General features: G+C 47.8%; 2 protein-coding genes across 2 annotated transcripts in view; one reads left to right on the top strand and one right to left on the bottom strand.

Moving 5' to 3' along the window:
- The window catches only part of LOC6595714 (insulin-like growth factor-binding protein complex acid labile subunit), a 47,784-nt gene extending 23,198 nt beyond the window's left edge, over positions 1–24,586 (bottom strand). The window contains exons 1-3 of the mRNA XM_002020714.2: positions 23,862–24,586; positions 11,693–11,761; positions 4,118–4,138 (exon numbers count right to left, since the gene is read on the bottom strand). The gene's annotated coding sequence lies outside the window, so the exon portion shown is untranslated. The remainder of the gene's footprint in view (positions 1–4,117; positions 4,139–11,692; positions 11,762–23,861) is intronic.
- On the top strand, positions 6,859–7,592 carry LOC6595715. The gene is made up of 2 exons (XM_002020715.2): positions 6,859–6,921; positions 6,982–7,592. Exon 2 carries the CDS (start codon positions 6,984–6,986, stop codon positions 7,545–7,547), a length of 564 nt encoding a protein of 187 aa, XP_002020751.1. The 5' UTR covers positions 6,859–6,921; positions 6,982–6,983; the 3' UTR covers positions 7,548–7,592.
- Positions 24,587–24,597: the final 11 nt, after the last annotated feature.

Raw genomic sequence — 24,597 nt, 5'->3', positions numbered from 1 at the left:
TGCCATGGATGTGTGACAAATTGTTTGCCCGAGGCCAAGCCTTGCCTCTTGTTGTTTGCCACAAGCCAGGGACATGGCTCAGCATCTCGTCGTCCCCCCCGCAGGAAAAGTGTTACAAATTTATGACATTTTCTTTTAGCATTCGTCGACCCTTTAAAGCATCGCCAGGCAATGGCCAAAAGCCGAGGAGCAGCTTCAAAAAAGGTCAACAGAATGCTCGAGGTTAGACGCTGCTGTTGGCCAACAGCAAAAGGAAGTAGTAAAAATGTTTTCTTCTTTCTTGTTCTTTACTTTTACGGTTTTGGGTTGGACATTCACAAAAAACACACAAAAAAAACAGACACACAAAAACTGTACTCGTAATGGGTAGAAGCTGCAAAGCAACAAAACCAAGGCACTAATGTCGCTCATCTTTTATTAATATTTCTTTGAGATTTTTATGCTGCCGTCTCCTTGCCGCAGGGCGCGTATAATCCATGGGATGAGCTTTAGTTTTCGGCCCTGGCCGACAGTTGAATGACCTTTTAGAGGTTCTGTAGAGCTAATCCCTTGCCAGTCCTGAAAAATAATCATTCACGAATTCTGGCAATGTAAATATTCAACTAATCCTTTGATAAAATGTTTTTCTGTTAATAAATTCCACGAATTCTTTGAAAATCAATAGACCCTGGCTCTTCTCCTTTGCCCCACATAAAGCATTCGCTGGGCATCAGAATATGAACCCTCGGGCACTTGATTTGTTACATAAGGCCTCGTGTTGCTTACTTTCACTGTCATACTTTCTTTTGTGCTGAAATTTGCCCACAAGACCCTGCGACCCCCCGAGTCATGTCTGCCACGTCCTACTTCCTTCCCGCAGCTTCCGCCCGGCTTCCTCCCGGCTTCCTCTCGGCAAAAGTGATTTAGCGGAAATTGTTTTTTAATGTGGCAGACATTCTTAAACTATTTAACCTGGAGAGTGGCCCAGTCACGCTCGGCCGGCAAAAAGGCAGCAGGAATGTCAACCATTTATCAATGGATAATCAATAGACCTTGGGACCTTTTTTCCCCCCCTCTTTGCCCCTTTGCGTGTGTGTTGGGGAGGCATTTTATAGTTTGGGGGGCACAAAGCTGGGGGCATAGCCAAAACAACTGCGTGGCATGCGATAAAGTCGCTCAGGTGGGGCATCCCTTCGCCCGGGCCAATAGAGAGACCCAAAGAGTACATCCACACACGGCCGGCATTAAACTAAACTAAACATCCGCTGCAGCATTTTGACATTGCGGATTACAATAAAAGCGTTTTTATTCGTTTGCATGACTTTGCACGGCACACAGATCCAGCCCGAGCCGGCAGATAGGATAGGACGGAGACGAGGGGGATGTGTGTGTCCTCTCTGGCCTTCATTAGTCGCTCGCTGGCACGCTGTCGTCACATGTCAACCTGCAGTTTAGCCTCTATATTGATTATCCCATTTAGCAGCCTGGCAGTGGCTCTGCGAGACTCTATTTGCACACCTGCAGGCGGGTATTTGGATTTGGCTGGGGTCTATGCCAGGGAGAGCAGAAAAGCAGTCTAGACTTTCTAGCCAGAGCGACTGTGCGCTGCAGAATGCGGCTGAATAGCACTTATTCTATTTTTTACCCAAAAAGTGACGCCTTAAATTCATTTTAAGTATCATCAAAGTCGGGGAGTAAATCACTCTCCATTCTGCAGTTAAAAGTCTCTTGTGTGGTGGAATATAGGCCGTATTGTCTGATATAGGTTATAGGTCTCCTATCAGTCAGTACGGCAGACCCAATGTAACCCAAATATCAGCCAATACGGCATCCCTACTTTTATATTAAGAAGCCATGACTGTACGGCCACTCTAGAAGAATACCGATTGTACGGCCACTCTAAAAAAATACGGAATATACGGGCACGGGGAAAGAAAAACATATAAAAACATCTAAGCAGTCACTTTATCCCACTCTCTCACTTATTTATTTTGTTTTAAATTGGGAATTTAAGCGTCGAAGTGGAGTGCTAAACAGCGGCCAATAATTCAGAAATAAAACCAAAAATATCAGATAAATATATAGAAAAAAAAGAACTGACTTTTAAGACCAATGCTTTCTTCAGTGTCTAAGCGGAAAAAAAACCCCATAGTTTTATCCTAAAAACTCTCAAAATTGTAAGAATTTTGTATGTAATAATTTGTATTAAAATTAAGACCTTAAAAGAAAGGCCTAGATATTTGTGAGTTGGGTAAGAAAATTATAAAAGTATATAAATTATACACCATAAAAAGAAGGCTGTTAGCCTTAACCAAAAATGAGGTCAATTGGGGCATAATATTGTACGCTATTATTATCGCTACAACCACGGAAAGAATGGCAATTTGAGTGCAAACATAGGTGTTATTCTGGGACTACATTTGATAAGCCTTTCTTCACCTTTGGAGCCTTTGTTGTAGCACTTTTTAAAGGGTTTAAAGATCTCTCGAGCCCGAGACATAAATTGTCTACTTTATGTAATTTTTTCGCTTGAGATCTAGAGATCGGGCTTTGTTTTCCTGAGGTCATGTTCGAGCACCGACACAAAAGAGTATCCAATCCTTCGGCTGACGAAACAAGGACACTGCCTTGCTATTTTTAGTACGGCCTTGAATTATCCGCTTAGGGGGACCAAATTTATTCAATCGCCGAACGAGTAAACCGAATTGCATACAATTTAAGAGCAGTTTCCGAGAATATTGCCAAAGCTGTGTTTTGTGTCCGTTTGCAGGGGGTTCCTGGGGGGGATTTGCAGCTCGGGCCGAGCGGCAGAGGCAATTTAATTTTAAATTTAATTTGCCTGAGTGAAGATTATTAATTTGTGCACATGGCAGGCTGCTGTAAAGTCTTGTGCATTCTGCAGAGTCATAAACTTGGGCAAATAACTCGGTAATCATCGTGGAGAGCGGAGCAGCACTTTCCAGGGCATTATAATTACGTAAAGATGGGGCTCGCCTCTCCCGGAGAGCGGCGTGTGCTCTTTGCACGGAAATAAAAATATAATAAAAAAAACCAGAGGCGCAGACAGCATACCTTTTTCCTTTTCCCGGCCTGTTTATGACAGCTCTCACTCGTCGGCACACACTCACCGCTCACCGCTCACCGCTCAGCAAACATTACGTATACGTAACCGCAGTGGTGGCCCGGAACACTGGCAAGTTTTACGATTTTCAAATGATGTACGTACAAATTCATAGAATTTTATATTTAACAGCGCCCAAAAGCGAGCACCGCCCGCTTTACGGCGCGGCGTAGTGTGTGTTTGTAGTTGTTTAGTGTGGGTTTATAGTGCTGTGCCGCACTGTACTGGGTACTGGCTCTGGAAAACTTTTGCAGACAAACACAGATGGAGAATTGCTGCCGCCGGGATATTGCCAATTAAAAACTGTTTCACAGCAAAAGTCATTGGCATTTATTAGAGGAATATCTGGGGAATATCTGAGGAATATCTGGGGAATATCTGAGGAATATCTGAGGAATATTGGAGGCACGACAAGCTCATTATAAGCGATGGCCCCACGAGGAAACTTTTTTAATTTAGTTGGCCCAAGAAAATAATACCCAAAAAGAAAGGAAAACCCATCATCATCATTGACATGGGGTTCATCAGGTTTTTGCCCAGCTGGAGCCGTGTGGGGAAAACTTTTTCCAGCCCACTTTTCCGCCCCGTCACTCGCCCACTAAAGGGAAATTTTTCTGTTGTTCTTTTGTTTATTTCCGAAAAGTAATCTCGTGATTTGCCTTTTTGCAGCCTCCGAATTAATCAGGCATAAAATGTGGAGAGAGGGAGTACCAGAAATGGATTTTAGATTTTAGAAAAATGAATGCCAGAGCAGCCGGCATCTATGGAATTTTATGTTCCATTTTACGGGGGGCCATCAAAAAGCGTGTTCCATTTCATAAATTGGACGGCCAGTGGGGGCGGGCGCAGTGGGGGGGGGCGGCACTAATTGCCACTTTGGATTGAGTAAACAAGAAATTCCATTTGATGGCTAATTAAAAGAATTCCCAAGAGCGACAGTGCGTAAAATATCTGCCAGATTTTGACATTCATCGCTAGGCAGGACTTGTGGACTCCGAATTCCTTTCCAAGACTCACCTTTCCTCTAGTTACTGGCTCCTGAAACGAAACAGAAAGTATTGCCTTTGTTAATTAATGTTGGAATTATTTCAATTAGTCAGAGAGCCCTCCACTTCGTCCACTTCATCCACGAGTATTCACATTAATTCACCTACGAGTGGGTATTCACATTAGTTTGTGGCCAGAGCACAGCACTTGCCGCAGCTCGAGTGCCGTTTGAGACGATCTCGGGAATTATGCAAAGGCAAAGGCCACGCGCGCCCCGGGAGGGGCCTCGCCTTGACTGCACCTCCGATTCAATGACAAATGTTAACCTTTTCAGGCACTCACTGGCTTTCGCTTTCTCTCAGCATAAATATAACCTTTTGTAAGCATTGCCAGCAGGCAATTGACATTGGGCAGGAGAATGTGAAAGAAACGTGTGTTCCAGCGGGGGAAGGCGATGCGGAATGGGGAGTGGGGAGTGCACATGTTTGCCCAAGTGGGGGGGGCGTTAAATGAAGGAGTATGTATATGAAGAGACGCTTAAACTGTGGCTTAAACCATAATCAAAGCTGCCTGATAGATCGAGGATAAACCCAGACCCACCAGCGAGTCTGGGAGTCTGTAAATAAATGCATTTCGCCAGCCATTCATCATGGACAATGGCAGAATTAGCCCAGCCACCGACTGGCAGCCCCAGACCGACTGTCTGTCTGGGGGCGTGGCACTAAAACCGAAACTAAAACACCGTCCAAACGACAAGAGCCGGGAGCGCGACATTGACGCGTCGAGAGGGAGCCCCGGGGGGGCGGGAGAGATTTATGGGGACGGGCGAGGTCAGGGGGCGTCTGACAAAATGCAATTGGGTTTTAATGCAACTGCAAAGAGCAGCGCAATATTCCATTAAAATTGTATTAAGCAGCAAATGCCGGCGTTACACAAACTCTCATTAAAAGGGGGGGCGGCAGAGGGACGGGGGACCAGGAGGGGCTTTAGTGTAATTTTTATGGGGCTTTGGCAGCGTCTGGGGAATTCAATTATGCCGCAACAAGCAGCCGGAATTCCGGGGCCCCAGCAGCAGCTTCTGAGAATCAAGCGAAGGAGAGCGCAAGCCCAGCCGAGCCGAGCCGAGAGTTAATCAGTTTGACTAACTTTATTTGTGGAGCGCACAGAGGAAACTTTTGTGGGGCCCAGAGAGCGGGTTGGCAGGCAATTAAACGCACTGCAATCCTATAGAGAACTTGCTGCAGATCCACGTGCCACGCGTGTGTTTACATCCACTCGAAGAGCAGCTCGTGTTGCGCCTAAAAGTTCTCTAGATAAATGTTGCACTTGCAGAGCCGCAGGCGGAGATTTATGGCCAGCCAAGGGCCTGCCTCCCCCGGGGGGCAAGGCCGGAGAACACATTAACCTATTTTTCGACTCGGATTCGGATTCGGATTTATGGCCTGTTGCACACGTTTCGACATTAATTAGAGTGCAGCCCGGGCCGAAATAGACACCTGTTAAATATTTAATGTGCTCGCTTCGGATTCCTGTGGGGATTTAAATATTCCAAACAGTCGCTTTTAATCCGTCTATCGCTCTGCAAATTCCGCATCAATATTGCAGAAAGGCCTGCAGTTTTGATGAGCTTCTGTGGCCTTTGGCCAGCGATTGTTGGGCTGACCTCCCGCCCGTCACTCAACCTTCTGCTCGACCCCAACGCCACAGCGCATAAATCAGAGCTCGCGGAAAAAGTCTTGGCAATTACAAAACAATTAAATTGTCTCTTTAACAAGGGCAGAGGAGCCAAGCAGAGCAGAGCAAAGCAAAGCAAAGCCAGTCAATGTCCAAATCAAGGGAGAAGGAAGAGGAGCCCGGCAACAAAAGCCATCCCCGGCCATCTATTGGCCCTCAGATCCGTGCCCTGGCAACATCCTGCGACTTGTGCGCTGCTCCTCCTCCTCCTCCTCCTGCTCCGTGCTGCTGCCCAGTCAACACGTTTCCGCTCTAATGTTCTCGGCCCCGAAGGAGGAAATGGAAAAAGTGCACAACTCGAACATAATACAAACTTCATTGGACACCAGGGCCACTTCCGCCAAGGCCAAATCGAAGCGGCAGCCGGCAACCGGCAACGTCTGTTTCCATTATTTATTTGCAGCAAATTAAGCCCCCCCCTCCAGAGGGGAGAGCGCAAAAAACAATACTCCCCCGGGGGAAAAGCGGGCGATGGGCAAGTCAAGTGTCAGCATAAATGAAATTTCCCACCGCAAACTTCCGGCCAAAGAAAAGGGCCAGTGCTGGCCCACTTTGCAGGCTGCTGGTCTCTGGTTAACAATGCATGTGCCTGGCCCGAACTTTTGACGGTCCCGCCGACACACTTCGCTGGCGCCATTAACCTGCAACGAAATGCGGATGCGAATGAGGGGGCACGAGTAAGTATCTGCGGAACACGGACACCCCTATGGGAATCGCTTCCACTGCACATCTGTGCACCCTTGTACAGCTCACGATTCAATTGCAACGTCATTTCCGGTTTCGACTGACACCCTCAGAGGGCCATTGAAGCACAGATGATAGCACAGAGGGGGGTGGGGCTGGGTTTAGTTGAAGGAAATCTAACTTTAGACCTTTAAAAATCACAGGAGCTTACTCCAAAGGGAAGCAACCCTATCTGTAACCCTATCACCTCCATTTTACTAAAACTTTGAACCCCATTTCATTGACAGAAACATCACATTTCGTATTTGCTTCAAATAAATTCAAGAGTAAGTATTGAAGACCCAAAAAAATCACACAACTCGAGTGTTGAAAGGTTTCTTGCAGTTCCCTTCAGCACAGAAGTCTATTCAGACGAGGTGAGTACCCATTAGATCTCCCCTACCTATCTATAGTGTTCCCACCGACCCCCTCTGTAGTCATGACCAACATAACACCCATTTTGTTCGCCTGCTACATGCACTTCACGGCGGACTACTCGCCCGTTAAGGCCTACGAGGACCGGGCCTACTGGGGCAGCCTCGTCTTCTTTCTGGCCATGATGGACCTGCTGTACGGCAACGAGATACTGCCCAAGAAGTGGTTCCGCAAGGCCAAGCTGTTCAGGACTCTGCTGGAGACCATCTGCGTCTACCTCATCGCCGAGATACCCGTGGCGTTGTTCTGGATCAAGCTCGAGGGCACCATCGACATCTTCCTGCGCCTCGCCGCTGGGATAGACGGCAATCGTTACGTGGAACTGGAGGCCATCACCGTGGGCCTAGGGCTGTTCTACTGGACGACGATCGTCTCGCAGGCCACCCACGAGGAGTACAGGCTGCACAAGGCCCTCTTCCGCACTTGTGGCATGTTGCTGGAGTCGTTCAAGGAGCTGCTCGACAGTTTCGACAAACCCAAAGTTCGGACAACTAAAATTAAGGCGATCTTGCGATCTTCTAAGAATAAATGCCAGTGCCAATGCCAAGGCTCTGGACGGGAGCACTAGCCTGGAAATGCTCGGTTTAGCAGCCTCTCTGGGCTTGAAAGAAAACTCTTGTATTTTATTCGATCACAGTTTTCGCCCAGTGGGGCTATTTGAACCCCCATTAGGATTCTTGGGTGGACGGTGGAGCTCCAGCCTCCACTTGGATCGAGTGTAGGGCGATCTCAGGGACTCTGAGAGAGCTTTGAAGCCATGAAGCTACGGTGCATACAGTTTTTGATGATATGTAGGTCTACAGAACCACAGATACACCATGGATCATTAACCGCATCATGCATTTGATCATTCTCACGCATAGGTGACCTCTTTGAGGTCTTAGGCAGTCGTGGTCTTGGCCTTATTGGTCTTGGACCCGGGCTGGGCCTCGAGGATGACCCGTACAGGCACCTGTGGGTAATCAGCGGGCAATTGATTCTCCTTTTCACAGCCACAGCCTCCTTCTGCGACACAGCCTCCTTCTCCACCACGAGTGGCACTATTCCCTGGGTGACCCCGTCAAGCCTTCCCCAGGGTATCCCGTCTGTCCAGGGTAGCGTTTTACCTGATTGTTTTCGCATTCGTTCCGTCCCTTTGCTGTGTCCTTAAGTTAATCGCCAGCATTTACTCTTCCCCTGACCGCCTCCATAGCCTCCATTTAGCCCCCATTTTGTGGTCGCACACAAATGAGCATCGCTTCCGTTCCCCCCCTCTTAGGTGTGTAAAACTACAGATAGAATAGAGCCAAGAGGGGGCATGTGTGGGGTGGAGGGGGGCGGAAAAAAAAGCGAATTCTGCAAAGTTCTAGTGAAGCGTCACATTTGCCGGGGGGTTGGGCCTCCGCCTCGCTCCAGTCGAGCGCTTTTTGCTGCCTCTGCCTTTGCTTTTGTGCTAACTTTTTTAATGAACTTGTTGATGTTGCACGCACGGTGTTCCCCCCCCCCTCCCCTGTAGTTGTAGTTGTAGTTGCTGCCGCTTGTCTGTCAAATGATTTGCTCAAGTTTGGGGCGATGTGCAGTGCGTGCAATTGACCTGTGAACCCCAGCATTTGGCACTCAATTAGTGGACACTGCTCATCGCAATTGTTCAACGTAATTAATGTGGTCCCAAAGAGGCATTCAATAGAGTAAAAAGAAGATCAGCTCAGGCCGGGGAATACATACGGACTTGAACAGATATAAATCTCTCATCACTACAGTCGCATGTCTTGCCTTTTTGGGTGGGAAATTTGTCACAACTCAGGCCTTTTCAGGTGGGTGATGGTCCAAAAAGAGTCCCAAGTCCTTGATTTAAATTTATCCTTGAAAAGTACACAATATTTTTGAAGATTCTTTGACTTTAAAGGTTTCTGCTTATGCAGGAAGACCTTCGTCTTCGTTTCTCACCTTCCCAAAGGGCCTCAGGAGGCGCTCTACCTCTTGCAGCACCTCAAGATGTATCCCCTACACCCCACAGACCCCACAGACCCAGCAGGTCTCGGCCTTGTGGCCCCCAGAGTCTGTTGTAAAATATGCAACACACTTTTGGTTATACATTTTTGGCAGCACTCCGAACAGGAGGCCAACGACTGCATAATGAATAATTAATTAAAATTTAATTAAAACTGTCTAACAGAGCAGGGCTCCCTCCCGCCCCTGCCGCCCCCCTCAGTCGTTAAAACTAATGCGGGCTGCGGGTTTGCGGGCTGCCAACTCGGGCTAATAAATCAAGAGCGTGTTAGCGAAATTGATATGCCAGTGGCTCGGTGGAGAGGAGAGGGGCAAGGAGATGGACTCCACTGTGTCCACTGAAATGGTAAGCTAAAACTTGCATCCAGCCAGGCGTTAAATGCACAACGGGGTAAATAATCGTCACAGCAGCAGCTTCGAGTGCACCAGCACCAGCACCAGCACCAGTGCGGATACTAACTACAATGGTAGCAAAAGGGAAAACGTAACAATTAATGTCATCAGCTTGCAATATCAACAGCAACATCGGAGTGAGAGCCAGATAAACAATCGCCACGAGTGGTCAACAATGCCAAACAACAACGTGGCTGACTACAAAATGGTCCAGTGGTCACTCATCGTGGCCATGGCAGGCGGGAGCTACAGGCGGGAGCTGCCGCTGGTAGGTGTATTTACATGTTGTTCTGGCCACCAGCCACCAGGCAGCAGCCACCAGCCGCCAGCCACGCTGCAACGTTGCAACGTCAACTACATAACTTGTTGACTTGTTGCGACTAATTGCCAAGCGGGAGTGGGTGGCCATCAAAGGTAAATAAAATCTATTAAAGCAAACGAGGAGCTGCCTTCAGGGAGCGGGATATCCACGAGGGAGGATACAGCCACAGATATGGAGGAGCTTCGGTTTGTGAGGGAGGTGGTTGCTCCTCCTAGAACCCTTCTCCCCCCCAAAGTTTCATTCGATTTGTGTATCAGCTAATCAACACATTTCACAGGCTTCGAGTGGCACATAAATATCTGTGCCCAATGATTATCTCCCGCCTGATTCCCAGAGCACCCCCCAAAAATACGAGACCCAAAATTGTGCCACATTTCTCTCTCCCGCTCGCTCGCTGGCTGGCTGGCTTCTCGAACAACTATCATAAAGACGGGGCTAACTCATGGCACTAATTAAGTCGAAACCTTAGCATTTACCTAGGACCTGGGGCGGGGGGCGGTGGGGAGGCTGGGCTCCGGGCCCAGAGATGTGTATTAATAGGAAACCCTTGTTGCGAAGGCTTCGGGGCACATAAAAATGTCATATGTCAACTACAGGTTGCCTTGTCAGCACTCATTAAGCTCTTAACCTCATTCGGGCACACACACACACACACACTCGTATGCATACATAAACGGGGCTCTCAGACGCACACTCGCACTCGCCCTCCCCCTCACACCGTCCTGGCCAAATGCAAGTGAGCGCTTTATTACCAATGTCGACACGCCCGAGCTGTGGAGGGAAAGAACAGAGGAGAGAGGACATCGGACAGAGGACAACGGAGATGGCAGGACTTTTGTTTCGGGTAATCTGGAGCTGTAGCTGTAGCTGTTGTTGGCTCAATGGAGGCGAACATCCAGCAAGAGCGCCGCCTCTTTAAGCCCTCAACTTGCTGGAAATTATGATTGTGCAGTAGGCGGTAGGCGGTAGACAGTCGCGGAATGCCTTGCCTTTCCGGAGTGTTTGTGCTCTTTCAATTAATTTAACTTTCGCTGTTTTGTTCGCTTTCGCATTTCCCTGACTGGAATGAATGAAATCAAATTAATTACGAGAAAAGACGAGGCTGATAGCAGTGCCAAGGATACGACGCTGCCTCGTTTCCTTATGCACATGCATGAAAATTTCTTTTCATAATTTATGTTGCTTCTTCCTTCCTTCTTCTGCTTTGCCTTCGCCTTCTCCTTCTTGGCTGCTTGCGCCATGTCTCAGCCTTTCATTTGAAGGCATTTCCCAGGCGTATCTTATCTGACCTCTTTATCATTATCAACTTCATCAGTTAGGCAGCCGGCTACCAGTGCCAGAGCCAGGCCAAGACTGTGTGGGCGGCCTGCCTGCACTGCTGACTGATACCCCAGACGGTGAGGGGTATATCAGGCTTCTAAGGGCCTTAGTCTCTCTGGAAAAGTCTCCCCATTCTTCAGGCCCCAAAAAAGAGAGGTAATCCTCTATTCTGTTCCAATATTCTGCAGCCCCTTAAGTGCATATGTCCCTCCATTTCATGTGTGTGTGTGTGTGCTGGCTCATAATTTGATTTCTCATATGTTTGATTAAGGATGTCGAACACACACACCCCCCTCTGAAGGCCTTGCCACACACCCACACACACACAAACGAAGAATACGTTTCCGCATCCGAACTGGAGCTCTAGCTGGCAGTCATTTTGTGCTTTGGTATTGGATTTCATTTCGCATTGCGGCCATTCTTTCGCCGGCTATCGGGTTTCGCCTTTGAGCCATGGTCTTCGGTTGCCAAGAGCCTCGGCTCCGGCCACATTTTGTGGGTCAATAGATTTGGAAATTTATAGAAAATATTTTCTTTAAATACGAGAACGTAAGAAATGATTGATAAAAGCACAAGATAGATAGATGGAGAGATGGATAGATAGATGGATAGTTGACTGAATGCAGCTGTCGGAGAACTCCGGGATTGCTGTCAAAACAATCTCTGCGAAAGCAAATGCCACAACTTACCCTCTCTCGCTTGGCGTTGGTTGAACCTTCAACTCGTTGAACTCTGAATCAGAAATGGGCTCTGTCCGTCTGCAATTCAGGAAGAGAGAGAGGGAGAGAGAGAGGGAGATACAATATATGGAGATTAAAGTGCATTAATCAAGCCGAATTAAATGAATTAAATGTTGACAAAATCTTAATCAGCAACAAGGTTATCTCTGTACTTAATTAAGCAAGTAGCAATTCAATTAGAGCCCGCCCCAGAGACATGCCACATGGGGCCTGCACAGGTGTGTGCTAATAAAGCCACGCCACGGACCGAGGTGGAGCCCTGCTCTGGCAAGCCGCAGAATCAGAAATGTTAATTAAAATCACTGAGCGCCCAGGCATGCCAGGCAGGTCCCCAAATCATTGGGGAATTCCCCCGGACTATCCAGAGCCAGCAGGCGGCTGGCGGCTAAGGGAGACAAATGCTGCAGATGTAAATCTGTTTAGGTTTATTAAATGTTTGGCTAAATAAATTAATTTAGAGTATTTCCAGTGAGGCGGGAGGGTCGTTGGGATTAGAGGCTGTAGCTTCTCATTGAGGAAAATACCAGCATAGCATGGGATCTGGGAGATAGCCCCCCCCTTAGCCCCCATGTGGCCACAAAATTAGCTTAAAATAAGTAGAATAATGGTTCCGTGAACTATCTTTCATTGAGTGAAACCATTTCCGTGGAAATAAATATCTAAAAAATAAGCAAGCCCTCAGGCAAATCATTTTTGCCCAACATCAAAGCCCTTTCCCTGCCATAATATTTTTGTATATAAAAAGGCGGAGAACAACAAAGCAGAATTGCATTTAAAATTCGTAATGGACGTACAGGAAATACAGGATTCCGATCAGGAAGCATGGGGTCCGGAAATCAACTGAAAAAGTGCCGCAAAAAGTGCGCCACAGAGCGAAACAAAGGGGAAAAGATACACAAACAGTGGGGGACCGAAACAAAAATATGAAAATGTGGAGAGCAAGGGACGGGGCAGGAGGGAAGGTCCTTTGATCATAAATCGGGGATGCAATAAATTTAATAAATTTATTCGCTCATCCAGTGGCCAGTGGCCAGCCTCGAAAGCCAAAACAAGTAATGTGGAGTGTCCTTAAAGCCTCGACTAATGCCGGATTTAAGCCAAGTTTTAGTTTTGTCTGGGTCAAAGTTCGCTGCGGCTGTTTGATGGGCCGCCGCCGCCTCCCCTAAGCCTATTAGCAACAACAAGTTGCATTAAACCGGATGCTAACTTTCATTAAAAACCACTTAACCCGTGCCACGACAAGAGAGACCGCAACGAACCCCCCCCAGCTCCAGCCCCTGCCTGTGTTCTATTCCCAGCTAGGGCTCCCAGTCCTCACTTGACCCACCACTTGACCCATATGACCCACTGTGGTAACAGCAGCAACAAAGGCACTGCCGGCACGTGGATGACTGCCACACTTCTGGATCCAGCCGAGTCCTGATGCTGATGCTGACTGGCCCAGAGAGAGAGAGAGCTCCGAGGTGTAGGCGTGTCTGCCCCGTCGTTAGTCATATTTTTTTGCTTTGGCAAAGAGTGGAAACTTTTTGGAAAACACGAAGCCAAACGAAAAAGAGATATTTTTAATTAAATTAAAGAGCATTGCGTGGTGCAGAGTCCGGAGTCCGCAGGGGGATTAGGCGGAATGCAAAGTCAAAAACTGCTGCAGTGTGTGGCGAAAACTCTCAGCAGATTAGAGATTTTTGTTTCGGAAAATCTTAAAAGCAAAGTCCCCCAGGGATGCTCGACTCTGGGATTACATCAACAAATTGCAAATCCCTCTTATCCCGGCCTCAGCCAAAGGACAACGACAAAGGACACTCTCTGCTGTGCGAGCATACTTTTATGACTAATTGTCGAGCAGTTAAAAAGTTTGTCAGCGCTGCATAAAGTTTCACTTTCAGTTGATCAAGAATATCTTTCATAGACCCGGAGAGCCCCCGAGCCCAGAGCCTCCAGCCCCCGAGCCTCCATGCCACATGTGCCTCGATGATGGGCAAAGTTTTGTGGCCCCCCTTCGATTGGCAGACGAGTCAGTGTACGCTTATTTCTATTTCATTACTGCTGTTATTTTCATTTAATTTTTTCGCCGCCAAACAAACAAACAAAAGGAGAACCGAAAAACCGAAAACCGAAAAACAGCAAAAGTTGAAAAATGGCCACGCAGGAGGGAGCCCCACTGGGGCAGGGGGGGCTGTGGGGGCACTGCAGACAAAACTGCAAAACTTTGCTGCCACTTTTTTTTTGTGTTCGGCTCGAATTTCTGGGCCAACTGTTTTCTTTTAATGCCAAAGCGTGAAAACAAAACTTTTTGCTGCCACTTTTAAGCGGCGACACTAATGGCTGGAAATTGAAATGGATTTTGTGCAAATATGTTGCCGAAACGAGTGTCGTGCGGTCTCGGGCAGCAGATGAAAATAAAGTCGAGTTTTCCGAGTGCCTCGTAGGCGTTATTAGCCCGAATCGAAATGTGCAATCGATCGGAGGAGTCGCAAACAAATCCGAAAACCCGAAAGCCCCCACTTAGCTGCTCTCGGGAGACGGAAAAGCCATTAGGAAACCATCTCCCGGAGAATATTTAACAGCCGTTCCCTGAAAGCATATTTATAATGCATCAGCAATGTTTTCGATTCAATGTCGTCCTTGTCTCCCATTGTTTCCCAGTTCCACCGATGAATGGCCAATTAAGGCGGCCATTTCGGGCCCAGTTAAACGGCTGCGGAGGCTTAATGTAAATTAAATATTGCATTTGATACCCCGCCATGCAAATATGCCGATATGCAAATCAAATGCTAATGGGCGACATTCAATCGAACGTCCGGGCAGGACATTGTATGGAGTATTACAATCGGGACAACCGATTTGTTTGCCCCTCTCTGTGTCAGTGTGTGCGTGTGTGACCCAAATAGAAGTTGGCCAGGCCCGAATGCTGCGCTCAATTTCCGCAAACAAACAGTCAAACAAAAGGCAACATTGGGCGGCATAATTAAAATTACTAATTGAAAAGGTCTGCCAGACACACGGCAGGGCTGCTGGCAGCCCCCCTGGCCATCCATCAATACTCGTATTCGCTGTAAAGTTATGACAGCCGAAGCCTTAAACAGAAGCTGATTGGATCCCGCATCAAGCGGAGCCTGGCAAGTCTTTAAAGTCTTTCAAAGGAGGTTCTTCCTCCCGAAAGCCTCTCGGGAGCCAAAAAATAGTGGGCGCCTTTTGGGTCAGAGTGCCATTAGCAAGTGCTGGCCAAATGAAATGAATGCCCCGTCCGATGCACATAAATATTGCGGCCTTCCTGGCCGGTAAACAAACTTCTGCGGTGGACCCACTGTGCGGCCTGATCGATGGGCCATGGAGGCCATGGAGGCAGTCGGGTCCCTGACATGTGGTCACCGCACGGAGGAGATCTTTGATTTTGCTGGCTTCTGGTATTAATTGAATTCGGTTGCTGGCAAGCCCTGCCAACTGCTGCTCCCCTAATTCGGAACTTTTGCGGTGATTGTGGCGACCAAACATTTCTAAAAAATTAAATTCAAATGCGATGCCAAGGGCCAACAAATCAGGAATGATTTAGCTACTGAAAATAGTTGGCATATAGGAAATTGGATAGAGGAAGAGAGAGAGGGGGAGAGTGAGCCGAGGACTGGCTCTACCTTTTCTGGTACTCCGTCCGGCTCTAGTTCCAATTTTGTTGCTTCGGCGTTTGGCAGTGGAGCACTTTGTCCACTGGCACATAAATCTTGAGTGCAAATTTTCGTTTTGGCCATAAAAAATTAACAATGCGTAAAGAGGTTGCCTGGAATTACGAGCCAAGAGCTCGAGCTCGAGGCCGCTGCTGGGAAGTTTCTAGCATAAGCCAAGCCAAGGATGTCCCTGCTGCACTTGCAACGCCCCCGCACCCACCCCCGCACTGGGGGGTGTGTGTGTGTGCTGGGCCATAAAGGTTTTGCGGTCCAGTCCGCCTGCTGCGGGGGCTCGTATTGCGGTCACTTGGCTCTCGGTTCGACTCTGCATTAAGCAAGCCGGCAAACGGACTCCGATTCTCTCTGTTGTTTCATTTTATATGCTCCTGGGACCGTCCTGGAAGTGTCTATTCCTCTGTCAGTCGGTGCGGGGCGGACGGGGGGGCCTGTGAGTGCATGGAGCCCTCGTCTTGCTGTCCTTAATTGTGAATATGTGTTAATGTATTCCCTTTAGCATGTTAACATTTTATTCAGCTATTTTAAATGTACCGAGTGCTTGCTTGAGACCCCACCCCACCCCCCCCGGAACGAGGAGTGGCAGGGGGAGCCGTGTCCAACGTGACACCGAACACGTTTTAACGGTGAGCAGCTTCTGGCCCCGGCCCCGGACCCTCATAACTTATGCACATAGATAAGCAGCCTCGTCCTTGCGGTTCCCGTGGAGATTCTTGTGTTTTCCGCTGTGCGTGGGCGGGGGGTGGAGGTGGAGGCGGAAGCTGGAGGCAGGCGAGGAGCCCGCTTTGTGGCTGGGCTTCCTTTTTTAATGCCGCTGGCCGTTTAAGGTAATTATGAAATTTTCATCCCTCGCTGCGATTATTGTAATTGCTTAAAGATTGGCGGAGGTTAAACGGAGCTTCCTGCAGGCGAAAGTGGAGCCCAAACAGCATCGAAAAGTACCCAAAAAACCCTCAGACGAATCTTGCTCTTTAAAGCTGATTACTTGCCATTTAATTGATACGTTGATTCGGCAAACAAACTTGCTATTTCCTATTCAAATATATATTGCAAATCCCTTTCCAGGCAATTGCACTTCAAAGCTGATTGTAGCCTTGGTGGCAGGCCGCAAAGAAATTGCTGTATGGCTGAGGCTGAGGCTGATGCCTGACGTTCGATAAACCGCAATCCGTTTCACACATGCCCCGAAAGCCGCCGGCCTGGCCCGACCTTTATTTATATTTAATTGTATTTACCGCAATGTTGGCATGCGGCACCTCAAATTGTAATTATTTCCTTGATGGACTCGGACTCGGACTCAAAGTCGTCCTCGGAGTCGTCCTCCGAGTCGGCCACTCAGTGCACGTTCCATTAATTATGAAAATATTGCCCAAACACTTGTTCTCTCTGTGCGCTGTGCATGCCTCTCCCTCTCCCTCCCTCTCTCTCTCTCTCTTCGCAGAGAACCAGAGGCGCACTTTCCACTGGCACTTTCCACTTACATTAAATTTAAAGTATTTACCACAATATTTTCGCTACACTTGCCTCAAATTGTATTTTCCGTTCGCCATTTGTAGCACACTTTTATATATATATAAAGTACATATGTACTGCTGCTGTATTGTATATTTTCGTCAGAGTTTTCTGACGTCTCCTTCTTCGTTTTGTTTGCGGCTGCTGGGGGCCTCCTTCCCGGGCCCTCTCCGGGTCCGAGACGGGGGATCAGCCCCTACCAAAGGGGAGGTACTACAGGGCATTCTCCGAGTCGTTTCATTTGCCCAGCCAAAGACCCCGAAGAAAATTCATTGTTGCCAAATTGAAGCCGAGACGAAATCCGAAATTGAATAACTTGTTGGATGGAATGAAAAATGTGGCCCTAATGAAAATTAGGCCGCCAGACGGAGGCCCAGCGTGGGCTCCTCGAGTCAGGTTCCGACACGTGGCCGCAGGACATTTATCCCCGGCCACCCGACCGAACGTGCAATTATTCAAAGTGCAAAAAGAGTTTTCGCCATTAAACGTGCAACATTTCGGGGGTCCAAGGAGATTCTTCATAAGTCGAGGAAAACTTTCGGTTAACTTTTTGTCGCGCAGGGAAACATTTTCCCACCAGTCAGCCTCTAATTTATTGCAGTAATTTGCCCCGGCCCTGCTGTTATTGTGGCTGCATATTAATCCGGCACAGCCATAGCCGAATTACCCCCCGAAATGATTACATGTCCCTGGAAGATGGCAGATGGAAGGCGTCCCGGCACGGCTTCGCCTTGGCCTCCATGGCTGGTCCTGGTTCTGGTTCTTGTCCCCGTCCTTGTTGCGGATTTAACAACGCGCCGCTGAAGATCAACATCAAATTACCCTAATCAAATTGTCATTACGCATATTTTAAGTAAATGAGTGCGTGAATTCAGATCAAATTAGCAGCCGGCATCAGCGGCTGACGGCCTGACAGCCTGACATTCAATTTACATGGGATTTTATAGCCCCTGAAGAAGAGGGGCTAGGGGAGGCCTATCTTTAAACTCGCAGGAATCGTGGGAGACACTCTTCTCTCTAGGGATTCCATTCATATTTGATGGATACCTCCCACTCCCCCGCGCAGCACGTGCCCCGAGACAAACCAATCCCTTAGTTGTGGTGGAAATTAATCAGGCAATGAAACGGGTTAACCGCCTGGCCTTAAAGGCTTGCCCCAACTCGATTCCGGGCGATTCCGGGCGATTCCGGGACGATTCTGGGCTTAGTTAGCAAGCAGTTTAGGAAAACTTGAAAAGCAAGAAAAAATAAGTAAATACAGAGTGAAGCGTATAAAACTCTTAACAAGACATAAATGGAGGATGCTGCAGTCGTAGAAGAACTGCAAACTTTGGAAGGAGCAAGGGCTCACACACACACACACACACACACACCACGCATGGAGAAAAAACAAAGTTGGGGCTGGGCAAACACCTCAAGGACGGGGACGGAGTGGGGGCTGGGGCTGAACTTTTATTTGTTTGACTCGTGAGGAGGAAACTTTGCACTGCTCCATGCAGTAGATGTCTGTGGATCCGCACTCCGCACTCCGCACTCGGCACTCGGTTGTTGTTCGCTCGATTTTATTGCTGCAGAAACGTCACAGGGGCATCCGCCGTTGCTGGTGCACTGCACCCCCAAGAAGAGCTCTTCGGACCCGGGCGAGTGCACTTTAAATTACTCGAATGATACTTGATGGTTGCAATCAGACTGGAGACCGGAGACCGAAGAGCGTAGAGCGGACTCCCCACAGCCACAAGCAGACTTCATTATTTTGATGGCAATTAGCAAATTGAGTTGTGTAATATTTCTGTTGTGTGTTTGGTAGTTTTTTAAATTTTATTGCCAGTCTGTTTGCAGGTTGTCACGCAATTAGTGCCGCACGACCGGCCCTGGGGCCACACGGCGGATGCTTGATGCACTCGCTTCGATCCTGGCTTCATGCGCGAACACTTTGGGTTTGTAATTAACTTTGCAGAGAACCATAAAACGGACTCCCCGTCGACAGAGCGACCAGTGGCAGTGGATTCGCTGACAAACCAAACAGCTGGGGGTCCCCCTTTGTCAAAGGGGCAGGAAACTATATATTGAACTATGTTTTAATACAAATCAAAGCCTGGAAAGGGAATTAGTTTCCCCCTAGTGGCCCCTGCCCCTCTCTCCACTCTAATGGCTTAATCATCTCTGCAATTGTTATTATCGCGAAACATTTAACCTCCTTGGCACCCGGACAAGGGCCACAAGCCGCCAAATGAACTGGAAAAGACTCGTACACGATTTGTCACCCCGTTTTTTGTCAGCCGATTTGGGGCGATAATCCCGGCAAAACGATACCCGTAAAGCCAACAAAAACAAGCCATAATATTATGAATATTATGAATATGACGGGGGGGAATATGATACTTTAAGCAACCATATACAATACGTTGTGTTTTATGTTGATATGGCAATGGTTATATAAGCAGCCGCCGAGAGGATGTGACGACAGCGGCTTTTGGCAGGCAGTCGGCGGTCGGCGGTCGGCCGCCCGTCAGCATTGATCCATGTTGACAATTTTTGGCGGGGCGCACAAATAAATAAATATGCCAAGATATTCCCATACTTTTACACTCCGTTGCTCATCGCTCGACGCTCTTCGTGTGGGGGCCCAGGGGGAGGGGCAGGCACTTTGAATGCCCTGAAAGAGGGTATTGCTGTTGGGAGAGCAGGTGCAGCTCCTACACGATGCAGCATATATGGGGGACCCCTTTCAAGGGTATCCAACGCTTCGGTCCTCGAGACCCGCCTCGTTGTCGCTTTGTTTTGGTTCGGTTCTATGGCTGGGACAGTTTATTTTTATTGCCAAGCGGCGCTACTCCCTGGCACATCGATGGGGTGCTTGTCAGACAAAAGGCAAATGCTCCCATTTGTCATCGCGACGACGGGCTGCCGTTTGGCGAGCATTCGGCGGCAGTTGTCAGCCGTCAGATTGCTGATTCCCGAAAACAGAGGGAACCGAAAACTGCCACAACAGCAGCTCGAGTGCACAGATTGTTTGCTTTAAAGAATCACACGACGATAAGTTTCTGGCAGCTTCTGGCAGGGTCCGGCCCCCCATCGATGGGGACGGCCTTTTTGTGCATAATAAGCAGCTCTTAAAGTGGCTTTAATTAAACATCGATATGCATTTAAATATGCGAAAGCCCTTACATATTTAATTAAAAGAAAATTGTATCCTGTTCCCATTCACAAAGGGACTGCGTCCTCGGTTTTAATTGCGCATTTCATGTGTTTTAATGCGACTGGCCACATAAAAGACAGACCCCCCCACCCCACCCACCGAGGGGGATTGTAATGAGTGCAGGGCCGAAAGGAGAAAAACCAGCGAATGAATGCAAACATAAATTTTATACGTTTTTCAGCGGGATCTGGGAGCCACATTGATATGGAAATAAACTCTGCCGGGCCTCCGCTAATCAAATGTAAGCACATTTAATGTTTAAATAAACAGAAATGAGTTCTTCCAGCGCAAATAGAAGAAAGACCAAAGCTGGCTTAAGGCCGGACTAGGGCTGGGGCTGGGGCCTGGGACCTCCTTTGATTAAGTCCCGCATAAATATTTATGTGCCGTCGAAGCGGCAGCAAATATGGACATTCATGACAGGCAAAGTGGTATTTAATTGAGAAGTAAAATACGACCAAATTATACATGAGGCACGTGGCAAAAAGCGGTCGGGTCTGCCGGCAACGAATGACAGATACCCAGGGAAGAGTCTGCTCTGCCCCAAACTAATCCTAATCATGGCTTATCAGAGGGTATAATAGGTGCCCCCAACTGTTGCACTCGGCAGTCCCCAGTCCCCTCTTCTGCTCGCTGGAGCACAAAATTCGAAGCACCATCTCCAGTATGAAACCAAACACATGCGATGCGATGCGATGCGATGATGCCACTTGAAAAATATAACATAAATTTTATTATTGAAGGGAAATGGAAGCCACTTGCAGACGTTTTTTCCAAACAAAACAAAGTCACTGCGCGACTGCGAATTTGTGTGTGTATTCAGCAGCCTCCGATTTTATTCCTTTTGAAGTGGCACGACCAGCAGGGGGGGGCCCCCTCCCACAGAAGGGGCGCCCACACAAACAAAGTTGAGTTTATGTCTGGCCCATAATTCTTCTTAAAGACTTTAACGCTTTTTTAATAATTTTTATTGTCAAAAATTTCATTTTGGGTATTATTTGCATTTCGGAGGAAGTTCTTTCTTTTTCTGTTTCGTTTCAACTTTGTTTTGCGTCTCAGTTTAATTTGTTAATTTATTTGGACTGTCTGGGCTGGAACCCGGGGCTTTTGGCTGTTAAAGCCAGATCTCTGAGAGTTGAGAGATATTAATGCCATGAAAATGAAGGCAAATTGTGTATTGATTTGTTGAACCAGCAAAGGTCGCAGTCGAATGAGAGGCCACTGCATTACAGTGCGGATTTGAGTGTCAATCGATGGGCAAACAGCAAACAAAACATTAACTTCGACGAGTGTACATAAATGCTCTCCCAGTTAATCCCCTTTGCTCGCCAATATTGTCCGGCCGTGTTTTTTAAGCCGCATTTATGCGTTCGCTTTTATTTAATTTGCATTCATCTGCGGCTCTCTTTGCAGCTTTTATTGAAATCCGTTTCAGCTTTTTTTCCGCCCCTTTGTCGGTGGGAAAAATATCATTTGCCATTTGTATTGCAACATTTTGTGGCATGGCAGAGCAAACAAGCGGAATGAGACGAATGCGATGCAAATAAAAGCTGCAAGCACTGCGAGCGAATTGTCGCAGCTGCAATTTTTCAAATGTCAAATCAAAACACAAAACCAATTACTTTCGATGATTAATTACCAGCAGAACAAATGTTGAGGACCACAGAATGATTTTGATTGCGACCCCGGGCCAACTGTTTGCTTGATTTATGATGCCATCAGCCCTTTGCAGACAAGTCCCTGATGTGCCGGAACGGAATCCCCCTTCATCGAGTCCTACCTTAAAATTCATAGGGTTTTCGGGGGGGGGGGGAGCGACTTAAAACTCTGGAGGTGTCGGGCCCAAAGCCGCAAGTAGAACAGCAGCTGCATGTCATTAACTATATGGAGCTCCAAGGAGTAATCCTCTCTGGTCCCCGCCATCGCCACAGCCACCGCACCGCCACCACGGGACGTATGCGTAATGCGACCAAAGTTTTCAGCGCTTCATTTTTCGAGCATTTAACACCCACACTCCCTCCCCATTTGAGTGGGGAGGTGTGTGGGGCACCTTTTGCCACACTTTCCATTTCGGTTTTCCGCTCTTTTCTTCATTTTCCTTGGTCTTTTTTTCACCTATTTTGTTGTCATCAAAGCTGCGGATTATGCGCACAAAAACGAGAGTTTATGTATGAAATTATGCAAAAGAGAAGACCAGATGGGGATGATGATGGTGCCCCGTTCAAGGTTATAGCCGAAATGGGTCTCCCCCCCCCCCCCCCCTTTGTTCAATTATAAATGCAATTTTTGTGGGCGATTATAATGATCAAGATGGAGAGTGAAATTCGCTGTAGGCCTGCATTGAAATTTCATATTTTAATTACAATTTGCTTTGGCTTTGGCCAGTGACCCAAATTTATTTATACGCTCCTCTATGGGAAAGAAAGAAAGGGTTCTTTTAACCCTTTTTGCGGCCAGTGTCGTCCCCAGCTGCATGCCTGGCTGCATAATTATGTTGCCAAACTGGTTGGCTGGCTGGCTGGCTGGCTGGCTGACCGGCAAAAACCAGAGAAAAAACCACTCAAATGTGCAGAGAAAAGGGAGGAAAAAAGAGCCCCTCCCTCGGCGCGGGACCCAAGTTATTTGAGCATGACGAATGGCTTTGTCAAGTTTACCACTTTTACGGATGATTTTATTAAAAATTGCCCAGACACAGGTGCACTGGGTGGCGGGAAGTTTTCCATATTCCATATTTTGAGCCAACTAATTTCAAGAATTGAATGCTTTTCCCCCGAGTTTTCCCAGAATTTTCCATTTTAATGCCGTCAAAACCTGTTGTCGAAGATTAAATATTTATGGCGCCCATTAATATCATCTTTGGCCGTCCGAAGCCAATAAAATGTCCCTAATGTCGCGATATTTATGGCACGGCGCTAATTTATGTCCTAGCCTTGAAGTAGTCATTGTAATTATCCAATGATTTATGCGATTCCCTCTGCGAAAGCGATACACTTTCTCGGGGCGAAGTTCTGCGGAAACCCTCCAAGGGCGGAAGCAGTCGCGATCCGATGCCCCCCGCCCTGTGGTTGCGGTTTCCGATCGACCAGACATTGGAGCAGGTGTAACCGAACCGCGAGACAAAGGCTGGGGCCGATACATGTGTTTTTCTCAAGGGGAAAATAAACAAAAGCCCTGAAAGGCTCAAGATTTTATAAAGAAAAGTGTACGGTAACGGAGTGGAGATGAGAAGCAGGAGGACTATTGGAATATACCAGAATATATCCAGTCTCGGCTCGAAGTTGTTTTTTCTACGAGAAGATATAGTTTTGTGCTTTTCCAGTTTATAATTCTTCAAGAATCACTGATAATGAGTCCCTAGATCCCTTTCAGGCTTTCGATGGAGCGCGGGTGGGGCTCTATCCTCCTCAATATTTTGAATTGTGTTTGTAATCGTAAATTCTGAGTCCCGGACCAACTTTTAAATTTTAATTCAACAAAAAAAAATACTTTTCAACTCAAGTCATGGAGAAAATTTTCAACCACCAAATTAAGAACATTTTCATCCTAAACAAAGGCCAAATATTTCAAAAAATATTCATTCGCGCAGTTCGGACAGTGCTCAAGCCCTCGTGAGTACCGATTGAAATAAATCCAATCTGCCTGCCCATCGCTGATCGTCTGCCAAATGAATTTTAGATAAACCCATCCATAAAATGTGCACCGCATTCGAAGTGGAGTCTTCCGTCGCACTTACCTTATGCTCGGCGGCATGTAAATCGAAAATTATGAAAATTGTCACTTTACATCACGGCTGCTGCCGAGCAGAGCCTCTATAAATCACGGGCCAGGGCCACGGACCACACAAACACCGGAGTATCGGGGTCTGGGTGGGGTGGGGGGACAGAGGTCTGAATATTCAAATCAGTGTCTGGCTGCCAATAGATGAGATTTGTTACACAGTCACACACGGGGAGGTGGGGGGAGGGGGTCCTGCACGGCACACGCGGCAATATTGGGCTAGAGAATGTAGCTGGTTCCGTTTATTTAGCAAATGAAGCGTACTTTTTGTTGACTCTGTTGCCAGATTCACTCGGGGGGGGTTCACTCGGCAGTTTTTCGCCTATTTTTTGGCACTAGATGGCGATAGATCGGCCGAAACCGGGATGAATGGCCGGAATTACAGCGGCTTTGGAGAGCCAAGATTGGGCCCAGTTCAGTCAAGGCTTATCTGCCGGATCACAATCGCCAGAAACACGCTTAAAACTTCCCACAGATACGGCAGCAGAGAGAGTCGCGACCGGATTGCTTCACGAACCGCGCTACCCGAGACACAAACGAACTTTGGAGGCGCCTCGAGACGCGCGCTGGCTGTTAAATACGAGGCCCGAAGCCGAGAACAGTGGCGGTCTGTCGAACAGGTTCGAGCCAGAGCTTGCAACATGTTGCAAGGGGTACGGACCCGAAGCGGACTTCGGGGATTCCATGTTTTC

Source organism: Drosophila persimilis, unplaced genomic scaffold (assembly GCF_003286085.1).
Source record: "Drosophila persimilis strain 14011-0111.01,24,50 unplaced genomic scaffold, DperRS2 tig00000191-arrow-pilon, whole genome shotgun sequence".
Taxonomy (NCBI): domain Eukaryota; kingdom Metazoa; phylum Arthropoda; class Insecta; order Diptera; family Drosophilidae; genus Drosophila; species Drosophila persimilis.
Note: the sequence above shows the minus strand (reverse complement) of the source record. Positions and strands in the feature narration are given on the sequence as shown.